At 32.9% G+C, this 22,281-nt stretch overlaps 2 protein-coding genes across 8 annotated transcripts in view; one reads left to right on the top strand and one right to left on the bottom strand.

Moving 5' to 3' along the window:
• LOC123717959 (calpain-B-like) overlaps window positions 1–13,653 on the top strand; it is a 38,991-nt gene extending 25,338 nt beyond the window's left edge. For 3 of the 6 annotated variants that reach the window (XM_045674248.1, XM_045674266.1, XM_045674276.1), the window contains exons 9-20: window positions 1,951–2,064; window positions 2,134–2,240; window positions 2,917–3,026; window positions 3,614–3,810; window positions 4,552–4,659; window positions 4,927–4,969; window positions 7,137–7,269; window positions 9,101–9,280; window positions 10,502–10,629; window positions 11,529–11,650; window positions 12,297–12,370; window positions 13,156–13,653. In XM_045674248.1, coding sequence (XP_045530204.1) covers window positions 1,951–2,064; window positions 2,134–2,240; window positions 2,917–3,026; window positions 3,614–3,810; window positions 4,552–4,659; window positions 4,927–4,969; window positions 7,137–7,269; window positions 9,101–9,280; window positions 10,502–10,629; window positions 11,529–11,650; window positions 12,297–12,370; window positions 13,156–13,238 — 1,399 coding nt within the window. In that variant the 3' untranslated portion in view covers window positions 13,239–13,653. Of the gene's footprint in view, window positions 1–1,950; window positions 2,065–2,133; window positions 2,241–2,916; window positions 3,027–3,613; window positions 3,811–4,551; window positions 4,660–4,926; window positions 4,970–7,136; window positions 7,270–9,100; window positions 9,281–10,501; window positions 10,630–11,528; window positions 11,651–12,296; window positions 12,371–12,686; window positions 12,761–13,155 lie in introns of all 6 variants that reach the window. The other 3 variants (XM_045674285.1, XM_045674294.1, XM_045674257.1) reach the window with 2 other exon arrangements.
• Window positions 13,654–14,727: 1,074 nt separating this feature from the next.
• LOC123720684 lies at window positions 14,728–21,969 on the bottom strand. 2 transcript variants are annotated; one of them, XM_045677390.1, is made up of 10 exons: window positions 21,659–21,969; window positions 21,330–21,539; window positions 20,816–20,899; window positions 20,438–20,548; window positions 19,984–20,194; window positions 19,492–19,562; window positions 17,004–17,123; window positions 16,024–16,086; window positions 15,321–15,486; window positions 14,728–14,892 (listed from the first exon to the last, which is right to left on the bottom strand). In XM_045677390.1, exons 1-10 carry the CDS (start codon window positions 21,701–21,703, stop codon window positions 14,756–14,758), a joined length of 1,218 nt encoding a protein of 405 aa, XP_045533346.1. In that variant the 5' UTR covers window positions 21,704–21,969; the 3' UTR covers window positions 14,728–14,755. The 2 variants fall into 2 exon arrangements, with proteins under 2 accessions (XP_045533346.1, XP_045533347.1); XM_045677391.1 differs by having other exon boundaries at window positions 21,330–21,532.
• Window positions 21,970–22,281: the final 312 nt, after the last annotated feature.

The raw sequence follows: 22,281 nt of genomic DNA, 5'->3' as shown, positions 1-22,281 counted from the left end.
AAAATTTTATGTTTATAATAGTTTTAAGGGATTTTTTAATTATTTATTTTTAGGTATGTATCACTATTTTTGGCTTCTGTGTTCTTTTTGTCGCGTGTTATTAGTTTATCATATTGTTACGATGACGGGTCGACTGCCATGTTTCCACTAGTTAGAGAACTTTTCAGCAAGCTGTAATATGATTTCTGACCGTTTCAGAAGGACAATCACATATTAGAAAATTGTAATTTCCATAATGTTACCCTAGTTTTCAGGAAGCTGAAACCTTTTTTCAGTCGGTTTCAGAACATGTGTAGTCGAGTAGTGCAGTTTTCAGGAGACCCATTTTCAGGCCTAGGTATACCCCTTTGATGAAGGAATATTCTAGACCAAACTTTCTAGGTGTGAGGCAAGGACGGAATGATACGAGAGAGAGAGAGAAGATCAGAACTTTCTCGAAACTAGACTGAGCACTCTAGAACGCCGTACGACAAGGACGGAGCAACGTGCGAAAGAGACGAAGAGTGCGGACGTTCTAGAATTGTGCAATCGCTACTCAGTAGCAAGCCCGCCTAGAGAGTTTTCGAATATTGTTTAGAATTATTCCCATTGATATATAAGCGAGGTGAAACGCGACTAGTCACCTTTAGTTTTGAATGCAATAACACGAGAGGAACACCGAAGCGATAAAGTGCGAATAAAGTGATTACAAGTGATAAAGTACTGTGTGAAGTGTGCATAAGTTAAGTAATAAGTGATTGTTTTTGTGTGTTATAAGTGCATTTCTGCAATTAATTTGTGCTCATAAATTCCTCATTGATTACCAAGAAATAAACCCTTGAATAAATCTACGGCATTTTCTATCCGATCCCCTAGCTCGTAACAATATTTTATTATTACCGCATTTCCTTTCTCTTTCTCAGTTCGTGCCTGTTCTTGTAACTCTTTTCTTTTTTCAAGTACATTTTGTGGATAATCTTCCGTTATATAGAATTCTGTATTTTTCAATAAGCTACTCACTTTGAGTATGTTGATTTTTATACCGAGTGTGGAAAAAGTGACTATTATCGGTCTAGGTCTGGCCCCTTTTTTCCTATTCTCCTTATTTCTTGTATATCCCTATGTTCCAGGTCTAAAGAAAAGCGTTCTTTTATAAAGTTGTACATTATTTTTTCTAATTTTGCTTATGATGTTTCTGTTTCTTGTAATCCATAAAAGACGACATTTTTCTTCTTTATTTGTTTTTCAATGAAATATGGGCTTTTTTCTTGATTTTCAAATTTTTCCTTGAGATTATTTTATTTATCTGGTCTTATATTGGTCTGATATTTTAAATTTGTCCTTTAAAATTATGTTTATATTTTGGGTAACATGTTCGGTAACTTTTTGTTCGTCCAGTTCCTTTTGGATATTCTTTAGTGCATTCATAACTTCTTCCATATTTGTAAATACTAGATTGATCGACTGGTAGTATAATTTTATGGTACTGGTGACGCGCTCTCTTGTCAGAGTCTATAGTTCTTACAAAGTTAACAGTCTATTAATCGATTCAATCGAAGTGTTACTTGTTGTTATGGTACAGCTACTCTATACTAGATGGCGTTTTTGTCTATACGCTATTGCTATCTTTTTATAATATCATTTAGCAAAATAGGTTATAATATTATATATTTTTTTTAGAAGAGCTCACAAATCTATAATTGTCCGGCACTTTAATTGTTCAATTATCAATTCTGATAAATCACTGTTATGATATTGCAATTTTTCACAATTTAGCACTGAGTCACTTTATAAAAGGCTTGCCCCACACTGTATGCTAATAGATTATTGATTATTTTCCACTTTTTGTTCCTTTTACTGAGTTGGTGGACATGATTATTCTTTAATTTTAAGATTAATACGGAGCTGATTTTAACAGCGGCACAGCATTATGAAATATTTTTTAATATAATTATTATTATGAATTTTCAGGTCCCCAGAATGGCGTTTCATACCCGAATCGGAGAAGGACGAGTTGGGTTTAACGTTTGACGATGATGGTGAATTCTGGATGGCTTTCAAGGACTTTAGTCAGCACTTTGACCGGTAAGACCTTTATCAACAACTCGTTAAATTCTTCTATACATTTGTGTTGTATAAAAAAATTTGTTTCAGTCTGGAAATATGCAACTTGAATCCCGATTCTCTGGATCCAGCCGAGTGCCCTGAAGGCTGTACCAAGAAATGGGAAATGTCCGTGTTTGAGGGGGAGTGGGTTCGAGGTATGATAATATACGCCAGATGTTTTTTATATTGTGTCATTCGAAAAATTAAAAAAAAAACAGTCTGTATGTAATAATCGTTTGGACTATTTCAAGTTAGATACTTCATTGTTCTATAACTTTTATGTACACACTAATCTTCTTACAAAATTTTCCTTTCTTTGTAATCCTAGAGCTACTCGAACTAAAAGTCTTTTATACATACGTACGGCTCGCTTATCTGCTCCTTTAAATGGTCCAGTGAATAAATAGGCTATTTCGCTCTTACAACTTAATTACAAACAATGATGAAAATATTGATGTGTTTTACAACAGTCTACCAACTTACCGTAACCTTGTTTTGCAGGTTCTTAATGTGGTTTAAGTTTTCATTTTGTTTGTTTATTACTGTTATTGTTACTTTTTATCTCTCAGTTTTAGTTTATTATTAATTTTTAGTTATTATTGTTATTTTTTGTTTTGTTTGATTTTTTTTTTCCTTTGATATATTGCTTATGTTCTAATGTAATTGATGTGTATATGTACGTGTGTTAAATTGGAGAAGTCATATTTTCTTATATTTTTTAGGCATACACATTGTTTTACAATGTATAAATAAATAAATACGCCTGGTAATCCTGGGTTTTATATACACACAAAATTCATGTAAACAGTAAACTTAATGGTTATATTCCAGGTGTAACAGCCGGTGGTTGCAGGAATTATCTGGAGTCCTTTTGGAAGAACCCACAATATACGGTCACTTTGAAGGACCCTGATGAGGATGATGAAGAAAATAAGTGTACTGTAAGTGTATAAGCATTTATAAACAATTTTCTAGGGAAACCTTTCGACACGAAAGTGTGACGTGAATATTATTTCATTGGACTCCGAAAGATGGATAAGAAACTAAAATTACTCTTTTTTTCTCTTCTCTATTGGCTAAAAAAAATGTGTCCGTGTACTACACGTAAGAAGTGAAACTTCTTTATGACCTTATTTTTCTAAAAATTATCTACTATATGCAACTTTACAGAAATTGGTTAAATAAAGTTGAATTAGAAAAAGTTTAACAAAAGGCTTTTATAATCATAGACATGAATACAAATAATACAATTATTTCATTTTACCTTATTACTACTAAGATTATTACGGAATTTCATTAATTGTAATAGAATTATTACTATCATTGTTATCGTTATTATATATTTTTGTTTTCGAATCAACCGTGGTAGGGTCAAGAAAAAATGGCGTGTAACGGAAAATGTGACGCGTAACCGAAAAATGTGACGGTATTTTTTTTTACAATGCCGATATAGAAGTTTCACTTTAAAAATAATTGTATAATAATAAAAAAAATTGTTTTCATTTAACAAAAATGAATGAAATTCCAGATAATCGTAGCCCTCATGCAAAAGAACCGTCGGTCCCAACGGCATCAGGGACTCGAGTGCCTCACCATCGGATTCGCGGTCTACCGTCTCCCGGACTACGGACACGTGCCCAAGCCCCTCGACGTCAACTTCTTCAAATATAATGCTTCTGTTGGACGCTCGCAGGCGTTTATCAATCTGCGTGAAGTTAGCGCTAGGTAACACAAACAGATACTCGTGGTTCCAAATTTGAATGTGTGAAGTTAGCGATATGTCGAATTAATGTGTGTTATAATAATGTTCTATTTTTAAAAAGAGAGACGTTTTCACAAAGACTATTAAAAGTTGTTGTTGTTAAAAAAGGTAAAATTGATTTTATTATTTGATTATATAAAAATATTCAAAATTAAATGCTTATCACTTAAGGGGTATCAAAATATGACCTACTCTCTGTCTCACCTTACTGAATATATACAAACGGTCTAGCCTTTTCGGAGGAGTTTGTTTACAATACATAAATATAACAGCTATAAACGTTGTATCAATGGCGATGTCTCATAAATTAACGACAATTTGATAAATAATATTTATAGTTATTTTCATAGTTATTATTATTATAATTTATTATGTCGAAAGTTACAAATTTCAAATGATTACATTATTACTTATTGACTTTAAGTTGTAAATTTTTTAAGTTAATATCAATTTGTTTTAATGACTCCATAGTCATTATTAATATCGACCATTGAATATTATAACTTACCTTTGATGTTAATTAATTATAATGACAATGACAGCTGACATTAACGCCATTGCTCTGACATATATACGAATTAAAATCATTTTATAGTACTTTCATTCTGAATATTCATTTCATTGAGACAGCTTACGTAAACTACTACTACACATACTCAAATAAAAATTAGGATATTTTGTATTTTTTTTAATTATTTTTCTAGATTTAAATTGGACCAAGGTCGTTACGTCATAGTTCCGTCCACCTTCGAACCGAACGAAGAGGGAGAATTTCTTCTTCGAGTCTTCTCTGAGAAGGACAACAATATGACGTAAGTGAAACTGAAATATATTAGATTTCAGAGAAGAGAAGAAACAATTCTATCTCTATACGCATGATTTTTTTTTATTATAATAGGGAAAAGTGTATTATATGTAGTGTCCCTTTTTCGGTGGAGAACTTTTTTAGTAGCAACACTTATGAAATGTCAGAATTCTACGAAATGAAAAATCAGATTAACAAAGATCGCTACAACCAAATGAAATCCACTGTACTTTTATTTTATAATAATTCCTAAACCTAGGTTAACTCTTTTCAGTGAGAATGACGAAGATGTTGGCATGGGAGACATTGATGATAGGGTAAGTTTGATATAATATTGATTGTCTTAATATTATGAAGAGGTAAAGACAGCTTCTAAGCAGTTTTTGCCGCGTACCACCACTATGTGGAACCAACTGCCCACTGAAGTATAAACTACTAAACATAAGTAAGTACATTAATAGACAAAATAAACTGACATTTAACTTTAAACTAACGACAATCAATACTTAATATTTAAAAAATTGTTACTGCTAAGCAAAGTCGAGGTCTTCCCGCTTCTTCAATTATTTCCTCACATCTGTGATGAGGAGGAAAATCTCAACATCTTCATAAATAGTGTCATAGTTAGCTTAAGCCCTTTGTATTCAAAGACTACAAAGATTTTTATTGTATATGTCACTGCAAAATTGTAAATATAACGGATATTGTAATCTATCTATCCGCAAGGCCTAACTTCCAAGAAGCAGAAACAAAGCTACAATCTGATTTCGATACATTGGCTAAATGGTCCCACGACGTAGGACTTGTACTAAATCCTAACAAAACAAAGTTCATGCATATCCGATCCAGTCACAATCTAAGCTCACGTACACCCACCTTAATCTTACACAACCACACATGTGCACATTCTTATAACTCGTACCCCAAAAGCTGCAACTGCAACGCCTTAGCATTAGTTCATAACCATAAGTACCTGGGGCTTACAATAGATGACCGAATGTCCTGGAAAATGCACATTAATTCTGTCTGTGATAGGCTAAGAGCGATACTTGCCAAATTCACTTTAATAAAAAATAAAATACCTCTTAAAACTCTGCTACTATTATACAAAGCACTAGCCGAATCCATTATAACATATGGACTTACAAGCTATGGGAGAACATGCAAAACGTATCTAAATCAAATATTTGCAATACAAATACGTATTTTAAAAACAATTGCTCCCATAAAATTAAAATCACAATATAAAGCGGACTACAGAAAGCTATTTGCATTTTTCAAAATTATACCTATACACGAGAAAGTGCAACTAGGATTACTAAATGAAAACTACTTTACAGAAACATACCTCAAAACAATTAAAACTCACTATCACTACTCAACACGTAGAAAATTAAAAAACGAATTTCTATTACCCAAATACAATAATTTATATGGGAAAAAAACATTAGATTACATTATTCCAAATTTAATAAACGCGATACCAGCTACACTTCTTACTAATATAACAAGAAACAATATTAAATTTAAATTTAAAAAATACTACGTAAGTCAAACAATTATAAATGATGCATAACATAAATTATGCTATATACGTCATTAAAAAAAAATATTCGAATATAGGAACTCATCCTGTATGTGAATGAGAATTCTCGACAAGAACAGGTTTCTTGCATCGGCTAACTATGGCGTGTCAGTGTTTTTATTTGTTTATGACGTTTTACGTGCAATTTTAAATCGTTTGAATGGTTTGATTGTTATAAATTTACAGTTTATATGTCACTGGCCTTAGTATATATATGTGTTAATGATTTAATTATGTTCGACGTCCTGGTGGATAGAAAAACTGTGCACAGTTTGTGTTTCCACCACATCAACTTCCTTTATATTATGAACACTTATACAATAAATAAAAAATCTCGCGAGATTGTGTAGATTGTGTGATTTGTGTGGGTTGTGAGATTTTAAGTTTTTGAGACATTATTTGTTTGTATGTCACCGTAAAATTGTAAATACCGTTAGGTTGTAATCTATCTCGCGGGATTGTGAAATGACGAAAGATTGTGAACCTCAACGTACTGCTTACAATTTAACGTATTATTATTCGGTAGATTGTAATCTATCGAAGTGCAACTGTCAAATTACAATCTTAAAAGTGTCGAATTGTCAACAGTCCGAAGGCTGTCCCTGATTGGTCGGCCATAGAACAAACAAATGATAACGCGGGGCGTATGCCGTTCAACTAATCAGCGCCCGAGTTGCGTTCTACAATTTGACGGTTTGACTTCCATAGATTACAATCTTACGAGTTATAACACTTTAAATTGTAAGCAGTACCTTGAGGTTCACAATCTTTCGTCATTTCACAATCCCGCGAGATAGATTACAACCTAACGGTATTTACAATTTTACGGTGACATACAAACAAATAATGTCTCAAAAACTTAAAATTTCGGTTGTTGACATTAAAAAATGACTTTCTAGGTGAAAGACATCCTTCCCGCCCAACCGGAGCCGGCCGATCCCGTGAGGCAGTTCTTTGACCGTCTCGCTGGAGATGACGGAGAAGTAGACTGGCAGGAGCTGAAGGAGATCCTGGATTACGCCATGAGAGAGGGTGAGTAACAGAGATAGCTTTTTATATATATAGAGAAGGAGAAGAGTTTGTTAGGAATTAATGATTTTCTTATGAAGTAATAGGTAATTAACAAAAATGTCTATCAATAAATGTCAAATGGGAGGTTAATGTCATTCATATAAATAGGTCTACATGGCCTATAAAAGAATTGGGTCCAAGTTTAGAAATTTAAGATATGTTTAGAGAAGTATACTCAACACAGTATTGGCCTAGTGACTTCAGTGTGCGACTGTGCACCAATGGACATTCTATGTACGAATTTAACATTCTCGTAGACTGAAGGAAAACAACGTGAGGAAACCGGCCTTAGACCCAAAAATTTGTGTCAGACACAGAAAGATGATCATTTGCCTATGAGAAAAGCAAACAATCACGAAACCTATAGAAATTTGAGGCCCAGAACTAAAAGGTCGTAACGCCCACTAGTTTATTCATCAGTTTTATCTCAGAACACTTGTAAATATTTTTCATTTTGTCCTACAAAAGAGTTGGCACCCATATCAGTGCCAACATCATAAATATTCTTCAGAATATTTATGATAAATAGATGTTCACTATCATTTTTATTTCAGTATATTTTTTTTTTGTTTCTAAATTTTAATTATATATTGATTTCGCATATGTTATATATTTTTCGTATAAAATACATATAATACGTAATAAAATGCCCATTTTGTGTCATTAAATTTAGTACAGTTTCTTATTTATATTTCTAGTTGAAACTGTATTTAATTTAATTTATGTGTATAATATTGCTTGGTGTTTTAATGCTTCTTATTTCGCTGAGAAATTATGTAAGTAACTAATTAGTAGTAGTGTATAAATGACAAATTATCACCTCTTAAACTTTATTTTGAACGCAATCACAATAATATATTGCGATCTTTCTGTCAAATCGTGTTTACGCTGGCGAAAAGAGAGCTGCTGTCCTCTGTAAATCTTGCTTCAAATATTTGTATGATTACATTTACATATTGTTTATGACATGTTAATTTACTGCGTTCGTATCCAGATTTTGTTTATATTTTTTGCGTAACCAAATCTATATATATGTCGCAGCCAACAAGTTAATTAGCCGTTCAATTAACAGCCTAGCCTTTTAACTAAACAGCGCCGTTTAACTAACGGCCTGAAAGATGTTCAGCCAGTTGATAACAGCTAGACAAATGACTTGGATCGATGACATTTCATTACTTTCATTGTTGACTGTTAATTTTAATATAATTCCACTTTCTGCATTAATGTCTAATAAGTTTACTTAGATAAAAATTACAAAATATAGCAAAATAGGTAAGAAAGTATAGCAATTCTTACAACGCACCAACACATTCGCTAACCTTACCCTGTAACTTATAAAAAAATGATTGTAATAAGTCTGTTGTAGCCTGCATGCTTACCACACAATTTCTATACACGTATTCTATTTTGTACTCTTTGTTCGTGTTTCCGTTAAGTTGCAAATATTTCAGACATTAATTCGTTTTATTTCACCCAAACGCCATGTTATACAAATATTAGACGCAGCATTATTATATTTGTATTACAGAATAGTAAAGACATTACTACTTTAACAGCCTAAAAAAATTAGCCTTATTTACAAAAACCTAACATATATACTAAAATCAGTGTCTGTCCAAGTTTTGTTTCATTTGTGTTAAACAAAAACCATTATACTAACAAAATGGAGAATGCCGGATATAACGAAGTATTAACGAATACAAATTATTAATCATAAAACTCGATGCCGTTAAGGGCAATCTCCTTCAATGTTGTGGAATAATAACACAACACGATCTACGTACATTATTAGAATTGGCAATGCGTCACGGCGCTGCTTACGATGGCGGAGGGAGTCCCCAAGAGCAGAGTTGCCTAGAGCAGTTGCTCTGCGCCCTCTGTGCGCCCATTTGCAAGGAGATCGGGGTCGACTTGCAACAAGTAACCCAGCAGAATCAAGAACAGGTGCATTTGAATCAGCCACAATCGCAAGGTAAAGGAAAAATTCGAACAAACCAATTCAATTCAAACCAAATAATTCAATTTGAACACAACAATTTCTATTCAATTCAAACGATTTAATTTGAACAAAACAATTTCAATTTTATATAAAGTCATTTTAACGTAATGTTCGAACATTAATTGTAGGTTACTAGTATTATAACAAAATGTCAGTTATTTCACGCTTTAAGAACTACTTAACCAATTTTGATGAGAGTTAATTACTCATTTGTAATCTACATTACATCATTTAATAAAATCCTTCATGGTCTTTAATTTTTCAACAGTATTTTTTATTGAAGTGCAAGTACTTCTTTTGGCGCGTTAGGGCAAAATGGTAAGAGTAAATTTTTACGTTGCGCGCGCACACCGTCAGAAAAACACGACACCCGCACACCGTTACAAAAAACCGACACCCTGAAGCTAGCATTCAACTAGATAATGTGTTATAATAAAACTATTGTTAGTGTAATTTTTTCTACAAACGTAGAATAAGGCGAAAGTTAAAAAAGTTTGTTTTGTTACACCAAAGAAGTATAACTTCTAACGCGTGTACATAAGTACACAGTCTTTTAGCTAACTATTAATGTGTGTTTACATGTTTACAGGATCGCAGTGCGGTGCACCTTTCTATAATTTATATTTTATCGAAATGGAGGCTGCATTTTAAAATGTCCATTTGTTTTTATTATGTGTTTTTTTTTCAGGTTTTTCTTTTAAATATTTCGAAATACGAAAAATAAATGTTTACGCTTCAGCCACTAACCATCACAAATGTAGATTTTGCCAACGGATTTGGTGACATTTACATTTAACGCTTATTGCATGTTTATCACAAAAATGGGTATTTTAAATATATTTAAAATTATAAGAAATCACCTCCATTTCCATAAATCTAGAATGTAAGAGAAATTACGTCATCAGAATAACGGTGACATGGCCTGTGTTCACTTCAGTCACATGTTACTGAAGTTAGGAAATTGTTCTTTAAGGGCCTGCAGTTATGTCAAATTTAAATTAAAAAAATGTTTTATAATTTAAAACGAAATTGAAACAATAAAGTTTGTATCTTATAATATACAGCATATAGAGATATCGTGACGGACGTCAATAACTGTAGGCCCTTAAACGTGTTTACAATTCTTATATTTATTGTATTATTATCAATTATAATATTTATAGTATTATTATTAATTATATTATTTTAAAACAGAACTCCGCGGTCAGGGTTTCTCGAAGGATGTATGTAGGAGTATGATCGCGATGCTCGATAAAGACAACTCGGGCGGACTTGGCTTTGAGGAGTTCAAGTCCCTTTGGATCGACTTGCGACAGTGGAGGGTAAGTTGATTGATTATTATAGTAGGATGTTTTTACTATCCAGCTATAGGAGAGTTCTAGATTGAAGGTGTTTTATGAAGAAAAATTAGTTTGTAAGCACTTATAAACGAATCATTTATAACAACGCACACAATATCGTACAAGAGATTTCTTCCGGATCTTCCTACTAAAGTTTTTAAAAATCAACGTAATAACTTTTGGAGAAAGATTATTAATCTATTAATTTTAATTAATATTACTGATAACGTAATAATAGACGAGATGTAGTGATGAAATAATATAACTCTATAATTCATAATGTAATAATATGTAACTTCTATACTAAGTTTAGATTGTACCAACATAATATTTTTGTACTTTATTCTTCTAAATAAATTATTAGTAAGTTTCGCAAGAGAAACAGCATCAACAAATAAAAAACAATAATTACTAAGGTCGTATATACGAATGAGATTTTTACTTAAACAAGTACTACTTTGAACCCTATTATATTTATTTTTTAAGATTACATTGTGCGGGTAGTTGTCAATAAAAACAAAAGTTTTGCAGTACTTAGTCTAGAGTATTTTTTATATGACTTATTATTACCACTTATCAGCTTGTCTCTCGGCAAATGCTTCCAAATGTTCACTTGTCCTATTCTATACTTTTCTACCCAAGCTATTCTTATGTCATTCTCTGTACGCCTTACCTTGCTTCTCTTTCCATCCCAAGAATACCATTCTGTTATAACTTAAACGTAAATCGATGTTTAATGCTATCACCCACTGAAATGGGTGTCCATGGCTGCGATGATTGACCTCTGTCCTGTAAAAAAGGAAACATATTTTTCTCTATTGGCTTCAAAGCTTTTTAAATCCAAACGCTGATAGAATTGAAAATCGCTGTTTCCTTTCAAGGCGGTGTTCCGTCTTTACGACACTGAGGGGCGTAGCGCAATACCGGCTCAGCATTTAAGAGATGCCCTGCACTCTGCCGGATACACTGTCAACGCGCACGTCCTTAACGTTTTGGCTCACAGGTAGGTTTTTGATTTTGTGAATATTTCGCTCAATTAATAATTGCTGCCAAGAAAACTAAACGTTGAAGACACAGAAATCGATGCCTTGTTTGTTACGAGCATTGATCACCTGTCTATTTAGATTTCTATATCTGTTTCGTGATCATTTGTTAATCTAATAGGCGAGTAGGTGGTCAGCCACATGTGCCTGACACACGCCGTCGACTTTTTGGGTCTAAGGCAAGCCGGTTTCCTCACGATGTTTTCCTTCACCGTTCGAGCGAATGTTTAATGCGCACATAGAAGAAAAGTTGGTGCATAGCCGGGAATCGAACCTACGACCTCGGGGGTGAGAGTCGCACGCTGAAGCCACTAGGCTAGGTTCTCTCTGTCTATTAAGATCAAGAAACAGAAATCTGAAGTCTGGACTGTTGGTTCGATTTTTTTTAAGGAAATTTGCAATCAATCAAGCTATGTTAAGAGTAACTTTTGCGTATCGAAAGCAAATCTAATTTGATAAATATCATATATCAAATATAAAATAACTTTAGAAATAAGTTAAGGCTCTATGGTTTATGGTTATGGGACGCCAAAGTTGCTCATAAAAAAGCTTTATGGAGGTCAAATGTCTTCATTTATATAAAATGGTGCTTTTTAATAAATACAGATACGGAACAAGTGATGGCTACATTCAGTTCGATGATTTCATTATGTGCGCTGTGCGACTCAAAACTATGATTGGTAAGTTATTGTTTTAGTTCAAAGCATGTACAAATAGATAAATATTTTTTGCTTGGAAGTAGTTAAAAATAAATTAATTTATATTATTTAAAATTTTCAATATCTATTTTTAAAGAAGACCTGACCAATTTTTTTTGGTTTGTTAAAGATGTTACGTACAATTAAATATATACTTTGGATTTTATTTTACAATTTTCGCAAAGGAATTTTGGATAAAACCCTTTCCTAAACAAATTTTCACTTATATACTTACTATATGAGAAAAAAAGTAGGTGTGTCGCCTATAGTATTATAATTAATATTAATATAAAAACAGCAAACAACGAGCCGCTTGAAAATCTCGAACGTGAGCTGGCGGTCCCGTGAGCGGACAAACGGACACACGAACAAGTATAACTATACAATATCACTCATATTGTATGCATCATTCAAACCTAAGAGGAACATCTAAAAACATAGATTAAAAAACATTGTTTATATTCTATATTTCCTTTGATTTTCGATTTTTTTTGTTAAATATTTCGATTTTGCTCTTAGATCTTAACGTCTTTTGCAATGGTTTAAATAGTTTAAAAGCTACTTGGAACTTGTCTTGAAATTTTAATTGATATTTTTTTTAAATATGTATGACTATTTGCAAACGGCCCAATTCATGTATAGTCTGTTTACAGGTAGTAAATAGTTAAAAAACTCGATACCCTGTAAACATTCTGTCACCTACACGCTTACTAATCAAAATTCGCGCCATTTTTAATATTTTTTTAATATTTTTTTTTTATTTTCAGAAACCTTCAAAGGAAGATCTTCGGGGGGCGAATACGCCACGTTTTCCCTAGACGAATGGTTGAATCGCACAGTCTACTCATAGACAATTGCCTTATACTAAACTACTATATTCCTCTATTATTTGAGATATAGATTTGTCAACATTTGCTTTTTAATTAACTGAAATTGTATAAATTATTAAATATTTTTTAAGTGATAGTACAAATATATGAATGTTGAATCTCAAATATAACAGATTATGTCACAATTTTTCACATAACATAAAGTGCAGTATTTTTTTATCCACCGATTTTCCATTCCAATTTAGTCTTTGGTTGCTGTGCGATTAAAGTTTAAGTTGACCGACTTTTTAACCCGCAATTAAACAGTTAAAAAGTTGGTTAACGTATCTAAATGTTTACACGTTTATATTCTCTATATTATTTTGCGATGACAATGCATTTTATTTGCATTTTTTATTTATTTTATGTCAAATCTGAATAAATAATGTTCTAAAAGTTTTGTTTTTTAATTGTTGTAATTTTACAAGTAGACATGTGTAGTCTGTGCACCAATTATTATTTATCTGTGTTAATAAGAAAATAAACAGCGCTATAACTCTTGCCCTCGAATTGCTGTTTCTGTTTTTTTTTCTTAATCTGTGCCAGTACCAAGTTTATATAATCTAGAAGCAGTTAAGACTCTAAATCATCTAAAATTATTCAAAACATTTAAACTTGTCGAGGTGTTCAACACGCCTGTGAGTGCTTGCATGTTTCACCGCGTATTCAAACTATTAAATCACCTTCTAAGAAGTTATAAAGCACAACCGTGTAAAGCTTTAAAGGGGACGGTGAGTCACTTTCTAAAGGCCTTAATAGCGTGGGAGGTAATTAGACTATAAGTTTTGACAACTTAACTGTTCTTCATGATGCATGCCTATGTTTATATGGCTGATTGTGCTGTTTTAAATATATTTTTTTTATATTCTATTAATCTGAATGCACCGCAAATTGCAAATAACGATTTGTTTAGCATAAGACAATCCGGTTTCCTTGAGGGTTGAATGTTCAATTACAAATCCATTGCTGCACATGTGATTCGAACGCACGACCTCATGGTAGTGGAGTTGGTCTTCATCCCACTAGCTCAATACTGATATATCCAAATAACCGAACGGTAAATAATTCAAGTCAAAACATAGAAATAATCACTAGTCATAAAGCAAACTGAGGCCATAGACTGAGCAAACAAACTTGGCCATAAATAATAATTATCTACCGCATTCACCATGAAGTGTTCAAAGTAGTTTGTATTAACACCTCCAGCTGAGATTCATCACCGGACGTCGAGAAAGAATACGCGCCACCCTAACGTCAGTCGTTCCACAACTGAGCGTTTTTAAAGGCAGTTTCTGCCGCGCACCACCACCATCTGGAACCAGCTGAACTATTTCCGAACCAATCAATAAAAATACGTTTTGTTCAGTTTAGATGCGAATGTCAAAAACGTTTACAAAATTCGTGAAAGAGCAAGACTACGCCATCAATGGACTTAGGATCACGGACATTACTGGACAAGTAAAAAAACAATTGATTTCAAAACATCTTTATTTATTTTCTACCACTCCTCCCACGTTTCATCCATTTCAATGTCTGCTCCACCCTGATCCAGGCTTTGCGCTAGATCTCGCTTTATTTCCTCCGGAATTGAGTACTTCATAATATCTTCTCCGCGTATCACCAGTTTACAGTCAGCTGCGAATATAAACGGTTATAAAAGCTAAACCATAATCAAAAACTACTTCTTCTCTTTCGTATTTTCTATCAAATATAATTTTTTTTAAATTCTGTCGCTGTGATGAAAAGATATATTAAGACTAGATTAGTAAAAAACAATTACACTCAAAATATAGGCAAAGATATAATATATATAAAAAGGTTATAATATAAAAAATAAAAACATTTACGAAAGGAAAAAATCATTAAAAATTACTACGCTATCTTGTGTGATGTGGTGTTAAATTAAGCGTGTATTACAGTGTTTAGTTACATTAACCGACTTGGTATTGATTACATAGATCTCACGACTTTACGGTAAAAGAACTGCGAGACTTGGTTTATATAGTTAAATTTTTGACTGACTAATATTTTGAACTTTATTTTAAAGTTAATCCTTTACTCACCCAAAGAAACGTTATCCTTAGCTAACAATTTGTTAAAGTTTTGTCTCGGCACTAGACACGAAACCATATTAAACATTTTCTCAGATCTTTCGAATTTCTTGATAAAGAAACTCCTGAATAATGGTTCGGTAATAGCACGATTCGGCATGTATGGCTCGCCGTATATCTGAAATTGTTACTCAAAATTTAAAGAATGGAAAGAAGATTGTGAATATTTTTGAAACGTCAAAATTCTCGTTCCTTGTTCATAGAATAAATTTAATTTATTTCCAACATAATTATTATACCGTTACAGTTATTACTAATACAATATAACTATATGACGCTGTATAGTTTATATTGTATTATACAAATCATTAAACAGATAATAATGTTTTTATATTAGAAGATGGCTTATAAAATAGGTACAACTTTAGAAAATCGAAGAAAAAAGGCATTATGAACATCGCCCACGATGAGAGCGTTCCTTTAAGCGAGGAGATCTGATTGGCTGAGATGAGATGATCGTTGCATTTGAAGAAGCAACACAGATTAATAAAAATAATACAGGATATAAGGAAAAGAATTCTTCGATTGGTCAAACGAAAAGACAGTTCGATGTGATTGATCAGTTGTTGACCAATCACCATTCATCAATGTTTCGTTGACACACAAAAATTACACAATTGATAATGAATGGTTTTAATATTGAAAATGAACTTACCCGAACCTTCTGATACATAGGTAACTTAGGTATAAAGTGTTTGTTTACAACTTCGTTGACTATCTAAAAAAATGGACATACACAATAAAATTATTATTATTAAGCAGTTAATGTCCGATAGAAATGGTGTTTATTTAGCAAATAGTATGTTTTTTTGTTGTAAATTGGGGCAAACGGGCAGTCGGCTCCTCTGATGTTAAGTGATATCGCAGCCCATGAACACTCACATCGTCAGGAGACTCGCAAGTGAACTCTTTTCTTGAAGGACCCAAAGTCGAAATGGTTCGGAAATACTTCAGTGGCCAGCTGGTTCCACATATGTCAAAATTCTTCCAGAACAATATGTTGACAGCTGTCGAACATAGCTTTTACACATTGAATGAAAACAATTTTTTAACCGGATTAAAGCTATTTGTATTATTATAAAGTTATAATTATTTTACATAAATTTAAATTTTTCGCGGATTGTTTGTCTTGGGAAAATAGAGGACACCGTGAGTCATTTCTGCAAAAACCGATAAATAAATACAGATAACACAACTTTCTCTACAGCTGTGATACTTTTTGACATTCAATACCTTTTGTGTTCAGGCACCGTGACCACGCACGTTGTAAAGCAGGCGAAACGTCGGAAAATTTCAAATTATGTAAATAATTATAAGTTTATAATAATACAAATAGCTTTAAACAGGTTAATAGTGTTTTCTTTCAACTAGATTTAAGTTTGATTTACGTTATGGGCTACAGAGAGTCGGAGCGGAAAGTAAATATAATTTTTATCTTACGCGTCATTTTAAGTATTCAAGAACACTTTTAATTTTGTGATATTAAGTGTTGTCAATATAAAAAAGTACGGACATTGCGTAACAGAAATATCGGAAAAACATTGAATAAATAAAATCATAAGCCGGCATTACTTAAAAGCTGTCAAATTGGTTTAGTTAAATCTATATAATCTGACAAAGTGATATAAAACTTACATCGGGCAGAAATTGTTCAAGCTTCTTCAGCTGTTGTCTTACTTTTGCTTTAGCCACTCCCACTTCGGGATTGTCCGGATCTTCAACTTCTGTCTTCAATTTATTTATATGCTCGACTACCTGAAATATATTAATTCTCTTTATCCACGTATACCACGTATATCTCCTTACGTACGTATGTAAGAGAAGTGTTGACTTGGTGGCTTCAGCGTGCGTCTCTCATCCCGTGGGTTTGATCACCGGCTGTGCACCAATGCACCGGACTTTATTTCTATGTGCAAGCTTGCCTTAGACGAAAAAAGTTAACGGCGTGTGTCACGCACAGGAGGCTGATCACCTTGCCTATTAAATTGAAAAATTATTATGATACAGATACAGAAATCTGAGACCTTCAAAGATTGTAGCGCTACTGATACACGGATATAAGTTAAAAACAAAGGGATTTTTCAAGTCTGTCTCCGTAGAAACCTATAATATCCACGGGTTTATTTATTACATACTAGCGAACCTTAATTACAAAGTCAATATATATTTATATTTTAACAGTCTATAGTAATTTTAACGACGTTTACAAATCAATGTTCTATCTATTATATTAGATAGGAATAATAATAGGGAAAAGCTAGCTGCTAAACAAAATAAAATAAATGCTGCTAAATAAATCGCTCTAGGCCACTGATCCTTCACGACAGCGCTGGACCACACATCACAACAAACTGCTACCAAATAAGATGAACTTCAATTGAATTATCCAAGATATCCACCGTACTCCCCGGACGGATTATGATTTTTTTTCGAAATTTGTTTAACTTCTTGAAAGGTAAAAAATCAACTCTGATGGGGCAGTCGTAATCGCCTTCAAAGATTTTATTAATTCCCGTCCGAATGTTTTTTTAGTAATGAGATCAATAAACTACCTATAAAATAGCAAATAGTAAATACTTTGATTAGTTAAATATATTCTATTAAAAAAAATACAGAAAGTCAATTTCATATGTAAGGATCATATGCAGGATATTTGACAATTAAACATTATATTAACATGCTTATATTTTAATGATTTTATTACAAACATTATATTTATATTATTAACCTTCTCTGAAATATTTTAAGATCGAAATAACCCAAATACCCGCTGAAATTCCCTTCAAATAAATTCACCTTATGGACATCTCGATTCTACCTACATTTGGGAGAATATCGCTAAGTTGGCATCACTGAACATGGCCGACTTGTCAAATTTAGTTAATTTCTTCGCCGCGGGACTTATTTGATGGTGCGGACTCTAATATTAGATGCTGTTTAGGAGCAGTGTTAGCCCAGTGGCTTGAGCGTGTACTGTTATTTCTGAAGTCGTGCGTTCTAATTAAGAGCACAGCCGTCCACCAGACATTGTCTATGTGCCCATTCGCCTAAGACCCAAAACGGTACGTATCGCAGAGAACTACTTCCCTATCAGATCACGAAACATACATCCTACTATTGCAATAATTTAAAAAAATATCCATCCAACATACAGAAAATCAGGCCTAGTAGTTAGTTCAGTTTGGTTAAATTAAAAAAAAAACTATCACGAGTTAAGTTCGGTGGCGGTTTTTATAGGGATGTTAAAATGTATGTGAAATGAAAGTTTGTTTGAAGGTGGGCGTCAATTGTCAACAATCGTTTAAAACATGAGCTTATAACTAAGATAAAATTAGGGGTTGCGACGCTAACACTAACTTATTGAAGAGTTCGTAACTATGTGACACTTATGATATTGGACATTATCGGAAACGAGAATGTTATATTACAATTAATGAGTATGGGAAAAAGTAAAGGGCTCATTTTGGCTACAGATTATTAACATTTGGTTTAAGTTCTAATTATTTAGTAAAATATGTACATGTAACTTAAGGAGCGTACCACATAATGGTAAGTTTTAGGTTTAAAGAGTCACTGGAGTTGGTCACGAAACATTTTATTATTGGATACAGAAACGTTACGGCGCGTTTCATGGGGGGGGGGTCAAGAATCTCCAAAAATTGCGTGAAGTAATACTTGAACGCTATTACTCACGCTACGTCGGAATTAACAGGTGAATATGCAAAGCATAGCAAAATTTTAAGATTTCATTTTCATAGACAAAATTTATTAATGCCTGCTTGTTTATGATGAACAATTTACTAGACTCAATAACATAAAAGAGGCTGTTTTATAAGCATGAAAGAACAAAGATTTAGGAAAACCATTTAAATATACATTTTAGTATATGAAAACATAAGTTACCTTGAAAGAAAACAATTTTTTAATCGGATTAAAGCTATTTGTATTATTATAAACTTATTACCACCACACACGCTGCAAAGCACACGAAACGTCGGAAAAATTTAAATTTATGTAAATAATTATAAGTTTATAATAATACAAATAGCTTTAATCCGGTTAAAAAATTGTTTTCTTTCAATGTGTAAAAGCTATGTTAACCAAAGACAATACTATAAGTTACCTTCTTCAAAATACGAGATGAATATTTTCTGCAAGTCTCTTGAGCCTTTTCTACCGGGACGTTACCAACCACTGAAAAAAATCAAGTGTATTTTCTTACATTAAATTATTCATAATTCATAATATATCAGGGAGCATTCAAGTATTACGTAACGAATTTTGGGAGGGGGGGGGGCCTTTTGTTAACCGTTACGATGCGGGGCGGGGATTGAAGTACGCGTTATTGTTAATATATTTTTCGAATTTCCAGTACTTTACACCACATAATGCTAAATTTTAGGTATAAAGAGTCACTGGGGGTGGCCACGAAACGTTTTACTATTGCATACAGAAACGTTACGGCGCCTTTCATGGGGTGGGGGGTCAAGAATCTCCAAAAATTGCGTGACGTAATACTTGAGCGCTCCCTGATATATTATGAATTAAAACAAACACAATAAACATATTATAAATTCGGGCTTCAAGATAGAGTTCTAGATAAATGGGGACTTACAAAATTGCTGGTTGACAGTAGATGTGAGTTCTTTCTCGTTAATTTGCGATCGCGGCAACGCTTCCGCATCTTCGATCCCGTGTAACGTCGCCAATAGTAATTGGAAGTCTCCGAAGTGGGGATACGCCTTTCTGTACGCTAAACTCAAATGAAACGGCGAATCCATCCTTTTAAAAGACGACGCTACGTTTTTTAATCTTTCCGCTATTACCTGGAATATGAATAAAAATATGTAGCGATATGCCTGGTGAAAATGTTTTTGATATATTGAGGTAACTGTCTCTCACTAATCGAAGAACTCTTAGGCTATATTCTAAAATATCAAATAAAATATATAATATAATAAATAATAAAATACAATATTTGACATATTTGTTGGAGCTGAAGACGAGATTCTGACTTGAAATACAAATTAAAATAATTCAAAATTAACAGTCTTTTACTATATACTTACAATGCATAAATTTTCCATGAGTTTGTGATCAGTCTTCTTGCTCAAATTATACAGTCCAGTATACTTATATTCTAACTCACGCACCATCTCATTGTGAACATTAACAATAACCTGGAAATATATGTATTCATTTTGTGCTGCAGTGACACCATCACTACTAGTTGTTTAAAGTCTTTCATTAATCTTCTTCCAGAAATCTTTTGTTTGATCTCGAGGAATCAAATTACCAATTTCCAAATTTAAGAAATAAGAGAAAGCTCTATAGAAGGACACATTTGACAATAGTGTTTAATATATTGCTTTTTCTTCATATAGACCAACCCAACTCAATGTTTTTATTAAATCATTTCATTTCTAAGCTTTAAAAAACTATTTGACCTCTTTTGGTGATAGTTCCATTGGAATCTGCATTCTCTTACGTAGAAGCTCTGGCAAAACTCTAGGTTTCTTTCTCTTCTGTTCCTAAAAAGCAATATTTAATAACAAGTTGTAATAATCTAAAAAAGAAAACTTTAAGAGAAACATTGCTTGGTCCTAATATTCCAATAAACTAGTAGAACTAGTTTATTGGTTAACTAGTAGAACTAGTTTATTGGTTAACTAGTAGAACTAGTTTATTGGTTAACTAGTAGAACTAGTTTATTGTTTAACTAGTAGAACTAGACTGTAGTCTCTCTGTAAAATAATTCTATAAATTTCATTAAGAAGTAGTAGAATTTGGACCCAAAATTTCACAGCATGCCAACATACTATCCTGAGTATTTTTACCATGGAAGCCTGGACACATTCCCTCACATCTTTACAATTACTATCTATTATGTCAAAAACAAAAATTAACATTGAAGGGAAGAAGTATAATATATAGAATTGATAGTTGAAGTTAGAAACCTACTGGTATAGGCTCATTGCAGGGAGTCACCAATAATTTGTAAGGACCAAAACTGGCACTGCTAATTTTCTTAATAACATTCTGTAGGTTCAGCCGTGGGGACAACTTAATAAAACATTTCTTGTGGCCCTTTGGAGCTGGTTGCATAGCAACAATCTCAAAATGTCCTCTAACTATCCACGAGAGCTTTCTGACTATTGCTGACCCTGTAATCTGAAACTCGAAAACATTAGTCGCAGTTGGAAGATTGAAAACCAAATTATTGTCATAACTTTCAACACAAATACACAGTTTCTTGTTCCCAGAAACAATGACTAAAGGTGTGTTATTACCCGTCCGGGAAAGCCCGTTACTATGATATACTTTTCATCAGCCATATTAATATTGTTTTATGCAATAGCAAAGAGTCAAAAGGTGAATAATAATTTAAATCTTATCCTTTATTTTCAGTTTCATGGATTAGGTATTTACTATTTATATTTTATTTCTCCTTTTTTTTTTTTTCTTGGCCTGCACGGTTTGTGCGTCAGCCATGCAAAAAACTTAGGAACTGTGTTATTAGATTTATTATTTTATTGGTTTGGAAATTGGATCGGAATTTGGAAAAGGATCAGATAAATTAGGTATATAATATTTCTACTTTAAAAATTAAAAGGGTTTAAAAATTTGATATTTAACATTTGTATTTGTATTTTTTTTTTCTGAGTTTAGCACGAGAGGTAACGCGGGTCGCGCCGGGCAGCGGGTTCCGACTCCCGATATTTCTGCAATAGTTGTTGCCGGGCTCGGTGGGAGACGCCAACCCTTTCCATTAATAATGTTCCTTTTTAAGAAAGGGGCGACTTCGACGCTCCCCTGCTGCTTAGCTACTCGATCACATATCTGCCTGATCGCGTGCCCCATAGGCTTGTAGGGGTCCGTGTTTATAAAAAAAAAACATATATCTTATCTATAA

This window comes from Pieris brassicae, chromosome 2 (genome assembly GCF_905147105.1).
Source record: "Pieris brassicae chromosome 2, ilPieBrab1.1, whole genome shotgun sequence".
Classification (NCBI taxonomy): Eukaryota; Metazoa; Arthropoda; class Insecta; order Lepidoptera; family Pieridae; genus Pieris; species Pieris brassicae.
This window is presented reverse-complemented; position numbering and strand designations above follow the sequence as displayed.

What these genes read in the sequence shown, in the direction of transcription:
- LOC123720684 (XM_045677390.1), bottom strand. Translation starts at nt 21,703, where the DNA reads ATGGCTGATGAAAAGTATATCATAGTAACGGGCTTTCCCGGACGG. An exon ending in TCATGGAAAATTTATGCATT is followed by an intron (nt 20,195 to 20,437) that starts GTAAGTATATAG and finishes TTCATATTCCAG; the next exon opens with GTAATAGCGGAAAGATTAAA. An exon ending in TACTGTCAACCAGCAATTTT is followed by an intron (nt 19,563 to 19,983) that starts GTAAGTCCCCAT and finishes GATTTTTTTCAG; the next exon opens with TGGTTGGTAACGTCCCGGTA.